The sequence below is a fragment of the Lupinus angustifolius genome, chromosome LG13, assembly GCF_001865875.1.
Source record: "Lupinus angustifolius cultivar Tanjil chromosome LG13, LupAngTanjil_v1.0, whole genome shotgun sequence".
Classification (NCBI taxonomy): domain Eukaryota; kingdom Viridiplantae; phylum Streptophyta; class Magnoliopsida; order Fabales; family Fabaceae; genus Lupinus; species Lupinus angustifolius.
The window spans coordinates 1,387,581-1,405,477 of NC_032021.1; the positions used below are offsets into that span (position 1 = coordinate 1,387,581).

General features: G+C 32.6%; 6 protein-coding genes and 1 non-coding gene across 7 annotated transcripts; 4 read left to right on the forward strand and 3 right to left on the reverse strand.

The window, feature by feature from the left end:
- Positions 191-1,271, reverse strand: LOC109325025 (monomethylxanthine methyltransferase 1-like). Its single transcript, XM_019557172.1, has 2 exons — positions 1,079-1,271; positions 191-655 (listed from the first exon to the last, which is right to left on the reverse strand). The coding sequence occupies exons 1-2, from the start codon at positions 1,181-1,183 to the stop codon at positions 215-217; spliced, it is 546 nt and encodes a 181-aa protein (XP_019412717.1). The 5' UTR covers positions 1,184-1,271; the 3' UTR covers positions 191-214.
- On the reverse strand, positions 3,689-5,316 carry LOC109363344. Its single transcript, XM_019609581.1, has one exon. It carries the CDS (start codon positions 5,015-5,017, stop codon positions 4,109-4,111), a length of 909 nt encoding a protein of 302 aa, XP_019465126.1. The 5' UTR covers positions 5,018-5,316; the 3' UTR covers positions 3,689-4,108.
- Positions 5,837-5,910, reverse strand: TRNAT-AGU. The gene has a single exon. It is a non-coding gene; the product is annotated as a tRNA-Thr (tRNA).
- Positions 6,237-8,152, forward strand: LOC109363195 (40S ribosomal protein S25-like). Its single transcript, XM_019609368.1, has 4 exons — positions 6,237-6,367; positions 6,451-6,525; positions 6,709-6,843; positions 7,811-8,152. The coding sequence occupies exons 1-4, from the start codon at positions 6,365-6,367 to the stop codon at positions 7,922-7,924; spliced, it is 327 nt and encodes a 108-aa protein (XP_019464913.1). The 5' UTR covers positions 6,237-6,364; the 3' UTR covers positions 7,925-8,152.
- On the forward strand, positions 10,962-11,930 carry LOC109325055. The gene has a single exon (XM_019557198.1). It carries the CDS (start codon positions 11,002-11,004, stop codon positions 11,893-11,895), a length of 894 nt encoding a protein of 297 aa, XP_019412743.1. The 5' UTR covers positions 10,962-11,001; the 3' UTR covers positions 11,896-11,930.
- Positions 13,571-14,787, forward strand: LOC109363445. The gene has a single exon (XM_019609709.1). It carries the CDS (start codon positions 13,784-13,786, stop codon positions 14,639-14,641), a length of 858 nt encoding a protein of 285 aa, XP_019465254.1. The 5' UTR covers positions 13,571-13,783; the 3' UTR covers positions 14,642-14,787.
- On the forward strand, positions 15,953-17,262 carry LOC109325106. Its single transcript, XM_019557258.1, has one exon. It carries the CDS (start codon positions 16,327-16,329, stop codon positions 17,191-17,193), a length of 867 nt encoding a protein of 288 aa, XP_019412803.1. The 5' UTR covers positions 15,953-16,326; the 3' UTR covers positions 17,194-17,262.

Below are 17,897 nucleotides of genomic sequence, written 5' to 3' on the forward strand. Positions count from 1 at the left end.
CTTTTCATCAAACCTCATTAACTTAGAGAAAAAGAACTATACACGGACAGTGTAAAAGTTTTTTATACTGTTTTTGTATCATCTGCCATTCATTTTCCATCTTCATTGATTCTTAATAAAAAAATAATCAAAATGAAGGTCGAATGATGTACTGATTATGTATACATCTTTACGCTCTTAGTGCATAAGAAATATTCATATAATAATGTCATATTCATTGGCTGAAATATGGGTTTGGTGTAGATTTTACCTGAGAAAGCCAGTGTACACTATAAGAGGAATGTACAAAATGTATGGAGTTATTGGGAAAGAGCCTCTTATAGAATGTCCCTGGAGTTGCATTAATGAAACATGGACCAAATCCAGGTCCCTTCTTTTCTTCTAATGTTTCATAGAACTGAGCTAGTGATTTGAAAATGGTATTGAAATCATTGGAAGGTAGATCATTCATATAAAATTGGAAAATAGGTGCACTTATATTAAAATTGAAGCTAGTGGACTCAACAATGTCAATTATATCATTTACAACCATAAGTGCATTTGGTCCTGAAGCACATCCTAAATCAGCCACTTTCAAACACTTAGGGAGCATGTTGCAATAGAGCCTCCTCATACTTTCTTCTAGTATAGGTTTCCCTTTTAATACTCCACTTCTCTGCTTCATATTAAACTCAATTAGATTACTCTCATAGAACACCAACAATAACAACAACAATAATAAAAACTTAAATTGATTCTTAAACACTATTTTAATTTGAAAAATTCATCACTAAAAATATCAAATATTCATGTCTGATAAGAATAAATTATCCCTAAACTTATCATTAAACGACGGATATAATCCACTTAATGATTTTTCAAAGATCAAATATGTTCGTGTAAATAAATTTTTTAAACCGGATAGCCTAATAAAGATTGTGGTATGTGACATAAATAAATCTTTAAAATATATCATTTTAAGTTATTTTTTAATAAAAAAATTATGAAACTATTGTTCCTCATATTAGTGTAAATATTTTCAAATTTAGTTTTTACCTAAGAAAAACATGAGCAAAGTTTACAGAGAAAGAGTGTGTACTTGATGGGAAGAGTTCTTTGCATAGCTTGTATCTCCAACACCATCGTTCATATGAAGAACTTGCTCTGTTGTTACAATTGATGGAAGTGCTCCATTTGTTGCCATTGATGAATGTATGGATTGTCAAAGTTTATGCAATATAAATACACTAATTATTTGCCACTAACCACTCTTATCTAAAGAGCAGGTAAAAAGTGTGGTGAGTAGATTCACTTACTTTTAGAGAGTAAATTAAAAAAAAAAGTTGATCTACATCATAGTTATTAATTTTTATAAAATCTAATAATCGAAATTAGTGAATAAATATGAACCTTTAAATTTTTATGTAATAGATAACTAAGATGTGAAGTAGATTTTTTTTCTATTTATTCTTGGAGTAAATAAATTGTTTATAAAAAATGTGATTATTTGCGCAATTTATGTTTTAGAATGCTTAAACTTACCTTATTGTTAATTTATAAAAAGGTCGTGTCTTTTCCTAATAAAATAGTTAAATACAAACTTTAATTCACAGAAAAGTGTAGATGGGTTTGAATTTTTGCTTGGCTTTTTGACTTACGTACCTGCCGTGAATAGACTTCTATTCATAAAATGATGAACCAATTATTCTTGTATGCTAAAGTCTTGATGGTTCACCTTCTAGAATTTGGACCTTTGAATATTATTAAAACAGTGGGATATTATAGATCAAAGTAACACTGATGATGTATTAGTAAACGAAAAAGAGTTCTGGTCACTAACATAAGAAGAGAAAGATTATATAATAAAATAAAAAACTGAAAATCTCACTAACATAATCATATTAAATGGAAACTTCAGATATCAACATGGCACTCAAAAGTCCTTAGACTTTGAGTACAGTTATTATAATAGGAGTAGTTGATTAGAGGAGAAACTGCTAAAGATAGTATATAATTGGAAGGTCAAATAACCTATATTTTATATTATGAATATGCATTTGCATACAAGGATAAAATACATGAAATTGGTAGACACGTGATGAAGAATAATATAAAGTTTATTCACCATATTCTCTATGAATATATAAACGTACGTTTCCGCTCAAGTTCTAGTTCTATATTCTATTTTTGATTATTTGATATGAAAGATCTTGACTATATAGGATGATAGTGTTCATCGTCTTTAATATGTATCTTTAAGTGTGATAAAGTCTCTCGTACCATTAAAATCTCTATTAAAGATTTTTCCTACCTCCTCTAGAGTACAAGACTAAAGTGGAAATTTATAATCCACGATTATGATTGTAACAATTCTATAATTTGTCATATATGTGTAAATATATTATCATAATCACAGTCATTGATTTTTCAACCAATACCTACAATTTAAAGAGTAATTAAAAATCCGTTTGGAACGAGTCTTAGGACCCGTTTGCTTAGATATTTATAAAGACGTTTATTTTTTAGATCATGAAAGGGTAGAAATTGCCCACCCTGTTTTTGAAAGCAACACGGATTTGTTTATCTAAAAGGGATGAATCATTATGAAAATCAAAAGCTATACCAAGCATTGCTATTATGCGTGCTATGAGAAATGTGGTTGTACTTGTATATGACTCTAACTAAACTTGTATACTCAACCATTATCCTATAATTTAGTACACAAGCTTTTTCACTCAGCACAACCAAGATCCTCTTTAATACTCAATAGGGAAGTTCTTTTTTCCATTTTTATTTAGTAACAAAAATGTTATTTTATTATATACGTAATGCTAAAAGTGTTAAACAATGTTGCTTTATCCTTTGTTTTTTCCGGTACCTGCCTCTCCAGTACTCGAGAGAATCCCTACTCCACTCATCCTTGGTTCACTTTGAAGTATACCATATAATATAATATATAGTATAATAGTAACATGCATGATTCTAAGTGATATGGACAAATTAAATTGAGACTGCTATGTCATTTGTCCAAAGAATCTACTTGATCTTCAAAGGAGACACTGAGTTAGGTATCCAGTTACGTTAAACCAAATGGAACAATTCAAAGTAAAGGTTCAGAATTTATTCCACTATCTTTAAAGATGTTCAGAATCCAATGAACTATCAAATGAACTATCACTTGAAAAATAGTGAAAAAACACTTATTCTTAATGGAAAATATCATACTTCATATTTCTATCCAATTTTTTTGTTTTATAAAGACGACAAAAATGTGGAAAAAGAATTAATATTTATCTCTCCTCATTGGCCTTTGTTTTGTGACAAAGATTGATATGATTTTCCACTTTTCTAGAAGAGACAGTAAGTTCATACAGGAAATGCTTTCTTGTTAAGTAATTTTATTTTTCCCTTGTTTTTTAAGATTTAAATAACCCACTTTGTAACCTTAGCATCACACCATTCCATGTCAAAGATTGAAATATCTATCATCAACGCAAATGATGATCACACGTCTCCATTCATGTTTTATATGGTGTCCACAGTCAATGAAAATATTCTATTTATTTAAAAAGAAAAATTAATACTTTAACATTATTTCGTGAAGTTTGATTGGTTCAGAACATGAGAACAAGAAAATTATGGGACATATGATCCTCAAATGAGGCAAACCAGAGAATGACATCTATAATGGGAAGTTCCCTTAGCATTATTGTAACAATTATTCTATCAAATACATAAGGAATCAGATTACCCTTCATGATATTATATGCCACTAACGAAACTAAACACAAACCTAGTTGTCTGATATAATTCCCAAGTTGAACTCTTATTCTCAACACTATTCAGAACCTAATCATGCATTTTTGTCTAACACTTTATGTACATGTTTCTAAATATTTTTTCTTTAGAAAAAAATGAAAAAGAAGCAATTACAGATAAGTTCCAATCCCAATTACAGTTTAGTACTATACAAATGATGACTAATACTAGAGTTACAAGGCAACCAAAGGTTTTAAACTAGTGTCTAAAACTATAATTACACTGCATGGTGGTGATAATTATAATCACACTTTCCTTCAATTTTCTGCTACACTAACTAGAACTATAATTTAAAACTAGATCCCAATTTTCAAATTAAAGAGTAATCTTCTTCTTCTTCTCTAAGGAGCCTTTGTTGCCTGGCAATGAAGGCTTCAACTGTGCGGCGAAACTCGTCATTGCTCATGTGATCCTCAGGACTTGAAATCTCTACCATTTCTTCAGGGGCAGCAGGTTGAATGCTCTTCCTTATGTTTTCAGTTTCGCACCGGAGCAGCACACGGCGCTGATTCTCTTTATCATTCTGTACAAGCCTTAAAATCTCTGTCTCACACCTTCTATAACCCTTCATCTTCATACCAATACTTGCTTCTTCTGTTTCCATGTTCTGATTTTTTCCACACTCGCTATTCCCTGCATCAATTCTCTGCTTATTTATGGCATATTTTGCTTTTTTTATTGGATATGTTCTTCGGTTTTTTGGGTATTTTTCCAGTTCTCCATTGATCCTCTCATTCATTATACTATCCTTTGTTTTTATACTCTGCTTTTCTCTCTGTATGATATTCTCTGTTTTGAAACTCTGCTTTTCACTCTCTGTACTATCCTCTGTTTCGATGTTCTGTTTTTCTAAGAACTTTTGTTCTCCTTGAGTTTTCTCATTCTTGGTGTTGTCATGAATAATCTCAGGTTCAATATTGTTCTGATTATAACCATGATTTGAAAAGTGACCAGACTGAACGAACAGCGTGATGATTATAGCATTTCCAATCAGAAAAATGAAACAACGACTACTCATCAAGACTGAGAAGTCCCTAAAATACTCACTGGAGTTCTTAAATGCAACTGGTATATGCAGAGGAAGAAGCCTTGAAATGAAAATCAGAACAAAACAAACCTCAACAAAGCGCAACAAACTTGCGATCTTTCGAATCTTGCGCTGTTTAAGCACAGCGTTGGCTTTCTCTGCTTGGATATCAGTGAAATGGAATAAATTCATTCCTGGTTTTTGGTGATAGAGAAACAAACTTTGGTGGGTGTTTCACTCCAAGTTACTCATAGGAGTAGAAGGTATAGTGGACAGTGCAGTGGTTTCTGCACTTGGGAACATGGAAATGGATCAAGAACTTTAAAGCAAACAAAGAAAAGAGAGTGAGTAATGCTTATAATAACTATGCTTAGACAGAAAGAAGAGAGTGTGTATTTTTGTTGGGCATGAAATTGTTATTCATCTCTTCATATTGGGGTGATATTGCTCTAATTTATAGACTAGAATACAATCCTTTTATCTGCACAAAAAAAGATACTTCTTTTGTCTCACAATGTTCCATTACCACTTTGGTTAGGATAGCATAACAATAATAAGAATATTATGTCCAAGTGTAACATTATCACTCCTGAGTCATTCTCCACTGCTATAGTGGGATATGATATCTCTAAAAGTGTAAATAAATCTATTTCATAACTACCTTTTCTTCTTCTTAACATCATTCCTACTGAGGAGTTGAAAAAAAATATTAAAAATGTAAATTTATTACTTCCTGTTGTGTTAAATACTTAGCTATTTGATAAAATTATAATATTTTTCTTTCTTGCCTCTTAGGTTAAGATAACCTTTTTAGATTATAAAATAAGCAGTATTATGAGCTTCTTGTTCTTTTTTCAATATGAAATATGGTTTCCCTCTATGATTCATTGCAGTGATTCAAATAATCTGATTCTATAAAGTGAAATCAGAAGTTAAGTTAGTATGATATTAATGAAAGGGAACATTCTGAACAATTTAATCCACCATGGTGCCTGCATATAAATGAAAAAATGCTTTCATTGAGAGTTGAACTCAAGACCTCCCGCTTACTAAACGGGTGCTCTAACCAACTGAGCTATGAAAGCTATTCGTTTAGTAAATAATAAATGAAATATACTAAATGCAAATTGACATTATTACATGTTTAAATGACGGACATGCCCTTTGTTGCACTCTCTCTAGTCATTATTACATGTTTAAATGACGGACTTCATTGACTTCATATTGCATGCATTACTTGTTTAACTTTCTTTCAAAAATGAAAATTGTACAACAACTTTCTATGGTTTGGTTTTACTAATAAACTTTTATATGAATCTTCTAACCGGGCCATATAGAAAGAATTAAAGGCTTCAATTCATTGGGCTTTTGCAACATTCAGCCTACACCGGGCCTGTTCGAAACGACGTAGTTTGGGCTTTTTGTTTGTCTCATAAAAGTGCATAGGGTTTCTTCCTCTCTCTCTATATGCTACTGTCACATACTTGCGCCTCTTCTTGAAACCCTTTCCCTCCATTTTCTTCTCTCACAACTCATTTCATGGTGCGTAACACTTCTTCATTCTTCAAAGTTTTCTCCTTTTTTCATACTCATTGCTCATTTCTCTATATGATTATTCATTGCAGGCACCTAAGAAAGAAAAGGCTCCTCCACCTTCTTCCAAGCCAGCAAAATCTGGTGGTGGAAAGCAGAAGAAGAAGGTCACAAACCCCTTTATTATTTTTTTGTCAAAGTTTAATTCTTTTCTTAAATTAATCATCATTTGGGTTGTTAGATTTGTTTTATAGTTTATAATGAATGGTAAAAATGGTTTTTTGTGTGTGGTTATAGTAATGTGAGAGATGAGTGTGTGATATTAAGGTGTGAAATTTATGTTTTAACAGAAGTGGAGCAAGGGAAAGCAAAAGGAGAAGGTGAATAACATGGTTCTGTTTGATCAGGCTTCTTATGACAAGCTTCTTTCTGAAGCACCCAAGTTCAAGCTCATCACTCCTTCCATCCTTTCTGATCGTTTGAGGGTACCTCTTCTGTTACTTCCATCCTTTTTGTGTTAGTTTTTGAATCATGTTATGTGTCATGATATTACATTTGATTTGTGTTAATGTGAGCTTACTGCATTTATAATGTAATTGAATTTGTGTTGTGTTGAGTCATTACATGCTTTACGGCATAGTATTAGTCAAACTGCATTTACTGTTTGTGTTTTGTGTGTTTACATGCTTGTTGAGTGAATGTAGACCTATTGATAGCTTTACGTGGATATGTGTTTATACTTGTGTGTTGTTTAAGTGTATTGTTTTAGGTGTCTAGCCTAGATACTTTTTTAGATTTGTTATTATCCTTTTTGGCCATCTGTGGTTGTATCTTAGAAGGTGCAACTGGTCGAAAAATCAATTAATTGTATCCTCTTGCCTTGTTTACCTGTTAATTATTCTGCTGCTTAACATGGGTAAATTTGAAGTCATGAACAACTGCTTAACATGGATAGATTTGTTATCACTTATGTTTGTGGTTTTGAATCAAGATTTCTTATTTTCACTCTGCTGTATCAGATGCTTATTGCACACTAGGGTTTCTGCTATACCTATACCATATGTGTTTTATATGCATTTTAAATAGATTAAAAAATGTCTGTGTTTCCTCTTCTTGTGATAGATATTTTCATGATGAATGTCAATGTCCATAAACCTTGTCATTCTAAGCTTAAAATTGTCATTTAGAAAATGGGTAATTTTTGTATAGCCTCGACAAACTCTTGATGCCAGTCTAACAATTTGACTTGCAATACTGAAAGCTATCTTTATATCTGCAATTTAAGCCAGATTTTCCCAATGCATTCAATTACAATTTGAATGTTAATTACTATGAGTAATACTGAATGCTTTATTTATATCTGCAATTATGCATTCAAGAACAATTTGATTGTTAATTACTACGAGTAATGTTGTATCCAGAATTAAATCACCTTTTCTACGCACTTTACAGGTTAATGGATCTCTTGCAAGGAAGGCCATCAGAGACTTGATGGCTAGAGGTTCAATCAGGTTGGTTTCTGCCCACTCAAGTCAGCAGATATACACTAGGGCTACAAATACCTAGGTGAAGTATTACAGCCCATAGCATATGGATTTTTGGGTGTATTACTATGTTCCTTTCAGTTTGAGATGTATGTCACGCTATACCGTATCAGTTCTCGACTGTTGCTGAACCTGTAGGTTGAGATTCTCTTTTATGTTTTGATAACATGTTTGACTATTTGGCTTTCCTTTGTTATTGATTTGACAAATTTTGGCTATCATCTTAATCTGACATAATTTGGTTTCCATTGTATGCTCTTTCATTGGTTTTTTGTGTGGCTGGGTTGTATTTGTTGTTTCTCATTGTTAATGACTTAGTCACATCTAAAACATTTAAGGTTACATATCTTAGTATTCAATAATTAAAAATAACTGATAACATAGTAACATACACCTTGGTTCCAAATTTGCTTTTCTTTTATTCATTGTCAGTGATAAAATGTCTTGATGAATATATTAGAGCAACCAAAGTGGTTATTCTTAAGGTCCTTTTAAATAAGAACAATGAGAGAAAATGAATTAGAGCAACCAAAGTGGTTATTCTACTATGTCATTCTTATTTATCAATTTTGTTCTTAAATAAGAACAATGAGAGAATGAAAATATAGATGTTTGATTAAGAATGAGGTAGGTTGTGGAAACCATTTCCTTCATACCAAAAGTTTTCTATGCATCTATACCAGCCCAATAATGTTTTGTCTTAGTATCTCAATTAATGAGAAATTAAATACTGTGTTATTTATTATTAGGCAAAATTTTATTGGTTTGATATAGAGACATAGAAAACTTTTGGTATTGAGAATTTGGGTTCATAGGAATGACATTTGTCATTATGAAAAAAAAAATAGATATGAATTGTAATAAATTATAAAATGAGAGATCCAAAAGAAGAATGAAGTTGGTATTTGGTGACGAAGATGCTCTTCAGCTAGCATTTATTTAGGGAGTGGGCAAAAACTAAAGAGAATTTAGATGGTGCTCATATGAACTAGAAGTTGAAGTTGTGAGTGGTTCAACTAGAGTCTTTTTTATCTTTTATATCTAGCTCAAGATGAAAACCAAAGTGGCCACTAGTCTCCCAAGTTGGTGCAGGCTAAAAGTGTCATTTGATTCTGATCAACCAAAACATAGTGTTATAGTGTTTTCAAAATCACATTGGAAGGGTTGGAGTTGTGCATTCAAGCTATAGAGACATGAATTTAGCAACTACTAAATTCATTTTAACAAGTAGATGAGTATCACATACTTGTCCATGAATCTAGTTTAACTTAGATTTTGATAATGATTATATATTATCCTCAACTATAATAATTCCATATGCTGCTTTTCCTAGGAGAGATCCACTTTTTTTTGGTTTCCAGCATTGAATTGATGGCTATGATGGGGTAAGTTTAAAAAATTTCATCTTGGAATAAGTGAATCCCCACTTATTATTATATTATTCAAGTCAATGTCAATCTATATATAATAAGTAACCAACAAGGCTCCGATTTATTGGTATAAGGTGTCATTAGATCTTTAAGAATTATATTCGCCATTTATTGAGAATAACATTTATGAATCTCCATAAGAGGTTAATTATTTTCCAAATTAGAGGGTATCCCCTCTAAACAAGTGATTTGTCCTTCTTGTAAGAAACCACAAATCTATGTAACAAGCTGAAGGACAAATCACAAAAAAATGAGGTATTAAGAAGTTCAAGCCATTAATGTACAAAATAATTTGACTAATCATCCATTTACCTTACAACATTAAGGGTTAAATTTGGTCAATAATCTCAGTTGTTTTCTCTTACATATACATGTAAATAATATTTATGATCAAATTTAAATCTTTATGTTTCTTTGCATATTATGTCCTACCAAGGTGTAGCTACAGTTAGTTCAAGTATTGAACCCACATGATGAATAAGATGGGTGGTTGAACAATGATCAAAATCTATTATTGCCTCAATTATAAGTGAAGGGCTCAAATTTCATTTTCTAAATGCAATGAACCATGTGATGTTTGTGTTCTTGTGATGAGAACAATCAAATCAAATAAGCATTTTCCTTAATGCTATCTTTCTACATTATAGAAAGACAGCACTGCAAAATCTGTAATACATCATCACCGTCAGAATTCAAACTCGTGCTACATAAAATTATTTGGAAATAATATTTCAGCACCTTCCACAAAATCTCACTCAACCATGGAAAAATCCACCACTTTGATTCTACTTGATCCTTAATTTGTTGGTGGAACCTTTTTTTTAATCATTGTGAGAAGAATTGGAAAAAGAATGTATTTTTAATTAAAACCATATAGTACAAATAAAGAAGAAAGGATTAGTTATTCATTGCAGTAAGAAGAAAAATTATGAAATACAAAAGTCGATTACTGAAACTGTCATCATATAATTCGTTATTTATATTTAATCATCGTTTACTCTTAAATATAAGTAATATAAATGCATGTTACATGAGATATTGATTATATATAAATCTTTATACTGATAGTATATATATGTTATAGTGTTAGTAGAAAGTGGTAGAATGACATTATATAATCATTGGTAGGTACTCAAATTACTCACCTAGACCTTTCAACAAATTGTGATGTGATTGAACCCTTTGTCCTTTACCATCTTATTATTATTTTGAAATCATTTTACTCTTTGATTTATTATACTGCTTATGTCATAAGTCAAATTAAACCACAAAAAATTAGATGCTAACAGTGATAAGTGTTCACAAAAGAACAGATATAATTGTCATCAGCAACTACAATGCCCTTGCCGTACAATAAAGGTACAATGCACCCTAAGGAAATATCAGCTAAACATGATTACATAATAATTTTTTGAAGAACAAATGAAAACTAATAAAAAAAATGAGTATGAGCTGTAGAGATTTGCCATGGAGACATTACACTAACTTATATGTGATTATGTCTTTAGATCAATCTAGATAAGTTAGTAATCAATAATATTTGTCAAGATAAGATTAAATTTCTACATTCTCCTAAGCCATATATATTGATCAATAGGCAAAGGAGAAAAACAAATCAATTGCACATATTCAACCTCAACACACTTTGCTTCTCTTGTTTATAAAAAAAATGGAAACCTTTCCATTGAACCTTAAATCCCATAATAACCATGCACGTTCTAATAGCTTGCCCTCTAAGCCACACCCTATCATTCTACAATGCAATGAACACTTAGCCAGATTAGAAGCTGCTTCTTCTGATGCCACTTCCTCTTCATTGCTTAGCCACAAACTCAATGGCCTTCAGGATTTGCATAACTGTGTTGAAAAGTTGGTTCAACTATCTCTAACACAAGAAGCACTTATCCATGAAAGCCAAGAGAAATGGGTGGAAGAGCTTTTAGATGGGTCCTTAAGGCTCCTAGATACATGTTCAGCAACCAAAGATGCACTAATACACACAAAAGAGTGCACACGTGAACTACAATCGATTATAAGAAGAAGAAGAGGAGGTGAAAGGGAACTCATAGTAGAGGTTAAAATGTTCTTAAACTCTAGGAAAGTAGTGAGGAAGGCCATTTTCAAAGCCTTGGAAAATTTGAAGTGTAGTTATGCAAATAAAAGCAGCTTCTCTATCAGTAACAAAGATTATCAAACTGTGGCCTCAGTTAGCTTGTTGAAAGAGGTTGAAGTGATCACTTTTTCCATATTTGAATCATTGTTGAATTTTATCTCAGGCTCAGCATATTCAAAACGAATTAGCTGGTCTTTGGTATCAAAGATTATGCAAAGTAAAAGGGTATCCTATTCACAAAGAGTTGATGAGAATGAGTTTGGAAATGTGGATGCTGCATTGCAATTTTTGGCTATTAACATGATAAGCAAGTCAAATGAAATTGATGACTTGCAAAACAAGTTGGTAAGGTTGGGTTCCTGCATACAAGATCTTGAAGAAGGATTAGAGTCACTGTTTAGGAGTTTAATTAAAATCAGAGTTGCACTTCTCAATATCCTCAATCACTAGTTGAACAAACTAGAGTATCAGAAGTTTTGTAATATGCTAGTATCATGTGTACAAGGGGATACTTGTTATTTTGATGATAAAATTAAGATTATGAACTGACATGAATATATGATAAACATAAATTTTGAGGGATTAGTTGGGATGTTTGTGGTAATGTTATGACATTTACAAAAACAAAATATTCTTGTCTCCCTTAATTTGTTTGATATATATGGAGCATATGCATGTCAAATATTGCCAACATATACAAATCAAGACTTTAGAACTTGCAAATATCATCTCCTAGCACTCTTTTTTCATAAAAGAGAAGATGTCAGCCATAAATACAAATACATAGAGTTCTCTGCATATTGGCTGCAACAACTTGCCAATTGTTCCTCACCTCTTTCCCATTGTACCACAATTTAAGGAAAATTTGAATAGATAGAAGGATTTTCAACACACCTCTTCTTTGTCATCATCATCTTTATAGGCCAAAAACTCAATGGATTCAGGATTTTGCATTACTGCATTGATAAGTTGCTGCAATTGTCAATTACTCAACAATCATTAGCACTAGAATGCAGTGACACATGATTTGATGAACTACTAGAAGGGTCTCTGAAGCTCTTCGATATCAAAGGAGTGCATGTGCAAACTTGAGTCGGTGGTTAGTACATAGTTACATGGTTCTCTCCTTTAGTCTTGTAATAATAATGTAAAAACTGACGAACCGCATAAAACCGGGTACCATGCACCGGAATTGGTAGTGACTTACCATGTAACTATGGGTCAATAATGTCCAAATTGATGCAGCCCAATAGAGTGGAATGTGATTCTCAAGTATCAGACACAAATGAATATGAAAAAGGTGGATGCAGCTTTGCATTCTTTCATCAATCAGAAGCCTCAATTTATTGAGAAATTTCAAAGCCATATAGAAAACTTGTAGATTTGTAATCAGGACCTAGAAGTACAAGTTGAATACCTTTCAAGACAACTAGCTAGAGCCAGAGTTTCTGTTCTCAACATCTCCAATCACTAGTAAAAGAAAAGGACATAATACCTGTGAACTTTTTACTCTTTTATTGCTATTTATGGTCGATACGCTGTTGGAGTTTGTCACGAATACAAACTTGTTTAGATACTCTTGTTTCCTGTTTCTTACATTCATTGTTTTATATCCCATTTCCTGAAAGAGAACCTAAGAAAATATATGCTACATGTTTTCTGATATGAAACAAATATGTGACTTGACCAAAAAAGAAAGGCCTTAAGGAATAATTAATGACCTTAACTAGAGAAAAATAATAAATTTTCATGTGCATGTTGCATACTCACCTCATTGTATTGCATACTTCCCTTCCTAGCCATTCTTATTCAGCAGATTCAGTATGGTGTTAGCACCATGTTTGTGGTCTATATACAGAATTACAGACCTTACACCATTTCAAGTTTCATTTCTTAAGTTGAAGATTCTTCTTGTCCTTAGTTGAGAGGACAAGTTTGCAACCTGAGCTTAGTTTAAGAATAGAAATTTCCTCCACCCCCAGACACAAGATCCTAATACAATGCATGCAACACAAAGTTTGAATTTTTATATCATTAACCTGCAGAGATACCATTATTTTTTCAAGAACCATGTGGTTCCAAAGTTATTTTTTTGGGAAGCCTGGTGAGTAGGGAACATGAGTTATCGATATACGGTAGATTTGAGATTCAAATCAAGATGGTATAATTGCTTACCCATTATGGGGACATGTAACAAAAAAAATGTTCTACTTGTCTCCTTCAATTCATTTGCTATATATGGCAGCAAATGTCAAACACCAAAACTCAAACTTGAAAACAAATTGTGAATATCATCTCCTACTTGTATAAACCTTCTATTGTCTTATCTCAAAAACAAATGGAATCAAACACAAAGAACTCTCTGCACATTCGCTGCAACAGTTTACCATCTTCACCTCACCCTCTTGTATCACAATTCCAGGAGCATTTGCAGAGATTTAACGATTCTGAAGCCGCCACCACTTCATTTTCATCATCTTCCATAAGCCATAAACTAAATGGCTTAAAGGATTTACATGACTATGCTGATAAGTTGATCCAATTACCAACCATTCAACAGGACTTGGCACTAGAATTCAGTGACAAATTGATTGATGGTCTATTAGATGGGTCTCTTAGGCTTATTGATATTTGTGGTACAGCTCAAGATTGCCTCTTGAAATCAAAGGAAAACATGTATGAGATTCAATCGGCTCTTCGAAGGAAGGGTGCTAACAACGGATTCACGGTCGAGGGTGGAAAATACTTGGCATCTAGGAAGAAAATGAAGAAGGTTATTCAAAAGGCCTTAGGAAACTTGAAAGGAATAAAATTTGAGTCCAACAAAGACAAGGAGGCTTTTTCAGTGTTTAGCATCCTAAAAGAAACAGAAGCTATCACTATAAGGTCCATAGAATCATTGTTGTTGTTTTTATCTGACCCAAAGGGTCAATCAAAACAGAGCAAATGGTCAAGAATCTCCAAGTTGATGCAGCCTGCAAGAGTGGCCTGTGACTCTCAAGAAACAGACTCAAATGAATTTGTCAATGTTGATGCAGCTTTGCAATCTCTCATCAGTCAAAAAACTTCTGAGAATTTTGACAACCATATGGAAGATTTGGAGATTTGCATTGAGGATCTAGAAGTAACAGTTGAGAATCTATCAAGGCAACTCATTAGAACTAGAGTTTCCCTTCTAAACATCCTCAGCCATTAGTTAGAGGGGAAAATGTAAATATTTAGTGCAGCCCAGAATCAAATTTTGACTCAATTGTACATAAATTTGATTAAACTTTGTTCAGTCACAAATATAATATTACATGAAGTTCAAATTATAGCTAATTTATCTGTGTTTCTTTTTTCCTCTTCCTTTCACATATCTTTCTTTCCAGTTTTTTTTAAGAAAATGTTCGTCTGTCAGATTTAGATTTCGGTAAAAAAAAATGACTTTAAATCAAATTTAGGAGTATTTTTATTTTCTCATATTGTTATTCAATCAAGCAAGTATAAGGAAAATGTTAGTGTAATCATCTTTGATGAAGATCCTCTGCAGAATAACATTTTGTAATCATCTTTGATCAAGCTATAAAGTTCCATAACCCGTTTCAGATCCAATATTTCTAAATATTCAACCACCTTATTTCTATTATCTCTAAGTGAATTAATATTCATCATCTTTGACAAGGAGTTAAATAAAATGAAGGATAAAAAGGGTGTCATAATTCAGAACCTCCCATATCAATTATTATGCACATATGGGATTCAAAGTTCAAAGTCAATTTGAATCTATATGCCAGTTGTTAAGATAACGCAGCATAGTTGATGGTTGATGATTAAACAATAATGAAATGAAATGCATGCATGCACATGCTCTCTTGTTTTATGTGATAAAATTCAATGAGCGACGTGATTCTTGTCTTCATATAATGAGGACCAAACCAATGAGTAATGAGTACATTACATTAATATAGTTCATTATTATAGCACCTAGATTTGACCCTGAGATTGGCTTTGAGTTACGAACAGAGATAACCTGTCCCTAAGGGTGTCCCAATTCTCTGTCCCGGACAAATCGGATTTTAACATGTAATATAAACCTTGAGTTACAGGTACCACAATCTTCTGGTTGCACAAACCTTGTATAAGCTACCCTATTAGACCCCCTTTTGTGAATAGAGTGAAACAAAGGGAAGATGGTTTGAGCCTTCCAATTGCAGCATAGTGATCAAAATGGTAAGAAAACAATGCACACATATTTTCTAATCTTTCCTTGCTAAATTTCAGATATCAAGATCAAAAGAAAATACAACAAGACATCATTAATCAGCTCCATTGGGAAACAGAAGATTCATCAAAAAATATTATTTTTAATGTAACCCTATGCAAACCAGCTTACAACAAATATTTTCACAGCTTCCAATACTTAATACACATACATCGGTGAACGCTTCATAAACATGCCCACCAAGAATGACCAATAGCTGAAAATGAAGTTTCTTTTTGCCCTTTATCTGTCATATTGTTAGCAGACAATTTCACAGGCTGCATGTTAATCATGTTACCTCATCCTCTAGACTAAGCTCACATTACAATGCACACGTTAAAGAGTCTGAACTATTATATTAGAAACTTGTAAGATGCCATTTCACAATAATGCATGTAAGTTCAAGTAAAAGAATAAAAGAATGAGTTGGAAGCTTGGTATGAGAAGCAGAGATCCAATATTATATGATATAATTGCATACTCATTAGGTGACATTGAGGGAAACAAAATATTCTTCTTGTCTCCCTTAATTCATTGACTATATATGTACAGCAAATGCTAACAACTAAAACTTAGGCTTCGAAAGTTCGAAACAAACTATTGGTATCACCTCCTAGCCCTTTTTCTAAGAAAATAAAATGGCAGCCATTATTCATACTCGATGCAATAGCTTGCCTTCGGCACCCCACCCTTTTGTATCACAATTTGAGGATAATTTGCAAAGATTGAAGGGTTCGGAAGCCACAACGCTATTTTCGTCATCTTCTGCAAGTCACAAACTAGATGGCTTGCAGGATTTGCATGAATGCACTTGTAAGTTGCTTCAATTACCAACAGAACAACAAGCCTTAGCACAAGAATGCGACAACAAGCGGGTCGATGACCTACTTGAAGGGTCTCTAAGGCTCTTGGATATATGTAGTACGGCAAAGGATTGCCTAATGCAATCAAAGGAAAGCTTGCATGAACTTCAGTCAATCATCCGAAGAAGGAAAGGTGGCGATACTGGATTGGCAGTCGCGGCTGCAAAATACTCGAGTTCAAGGAAGATTATAAAGAAGGCAATTAGAAAGGCCTTGGAAAACTTGAAAGCGACAAAAAAAGAGGACATAGCTTCTTCCTCAAACAAAGACAACAACAATTTCTCCATGCTTAGCTTCTTAAAAGAAGCAGAAGAAGTCACACAGAGCTCATTGGAATCTTTGTTGATTCTTATATCCGACCGAAAGCGACGCACAAAGCGTAATACATGGTCAATAATATCCAAGTTGGCGCAGCCTAAAAGAGTAGAATGTGACTCTCCAGAATCAGACACAAGTGAGTTTGAAATGGTGGATGCAGCATTGCAATCTCTCACCATTCACAAGGCTTCATCTATTGAATATTTTCAAAGTCAAATGGAAAATTTGGATATGTTCATTCAGGATTTAGAACTAAGGATTGAGCAACTCTCTAGAAAACTAATCAGAAGCAGAGTTTCACTTCTCAACATCTTCAGCCAGTAATCATAATATCTTTATGATTTTTGTAGGCTCAATTTTCCCCAATGAGCTTCACATAATTGTACATGAATGTAATTAATTTTGTTAATGAATATATATTAATCAAATCATAGTTACTTCAACATCAGTGTCTCTTTTGTTTCAGTACAACTTCCATTTTAATCTGATCACTTAATGAAATTTGATTCCACTTTTCTGTGAAAATAAAATAAACAATGAAGACAGGAATGAAACATAATAATTTGATATCATTTAAATCAATTATTGAGTCTACATGATATTCAAAGTTCATTTGAATATACATCCTACCTTTTTCAATCATAAAACTTCCATTTGGTTAATGATAGTATCAAAGATTAATGCCAGCACATGTTCACAATTTTATATGCCAAGGATCACCTAAAAAAGATGCATATGTTACTATAGTGAGGACAAGTGAATTACTATATAATCTTGCTGTTTCATTATTAAACTTGAACCTAACATGCACATGAAATTCAAAATTAATTGGACTAGATATCCTAGCTGTTAATCTGAAAACTACAACTTGGTTGATGAATATGCTAAGGGTGACGAAAAATGAGATGGCTATCCTCCACTATTGAGGACAAGAGAATCAGAATGAAGCAAAGTTTAAATTAATGTAGGGGACATTGCTCTTACATTTCAGTCATTATGGTTAGATCCAAGTTTAAATTAATGACAAC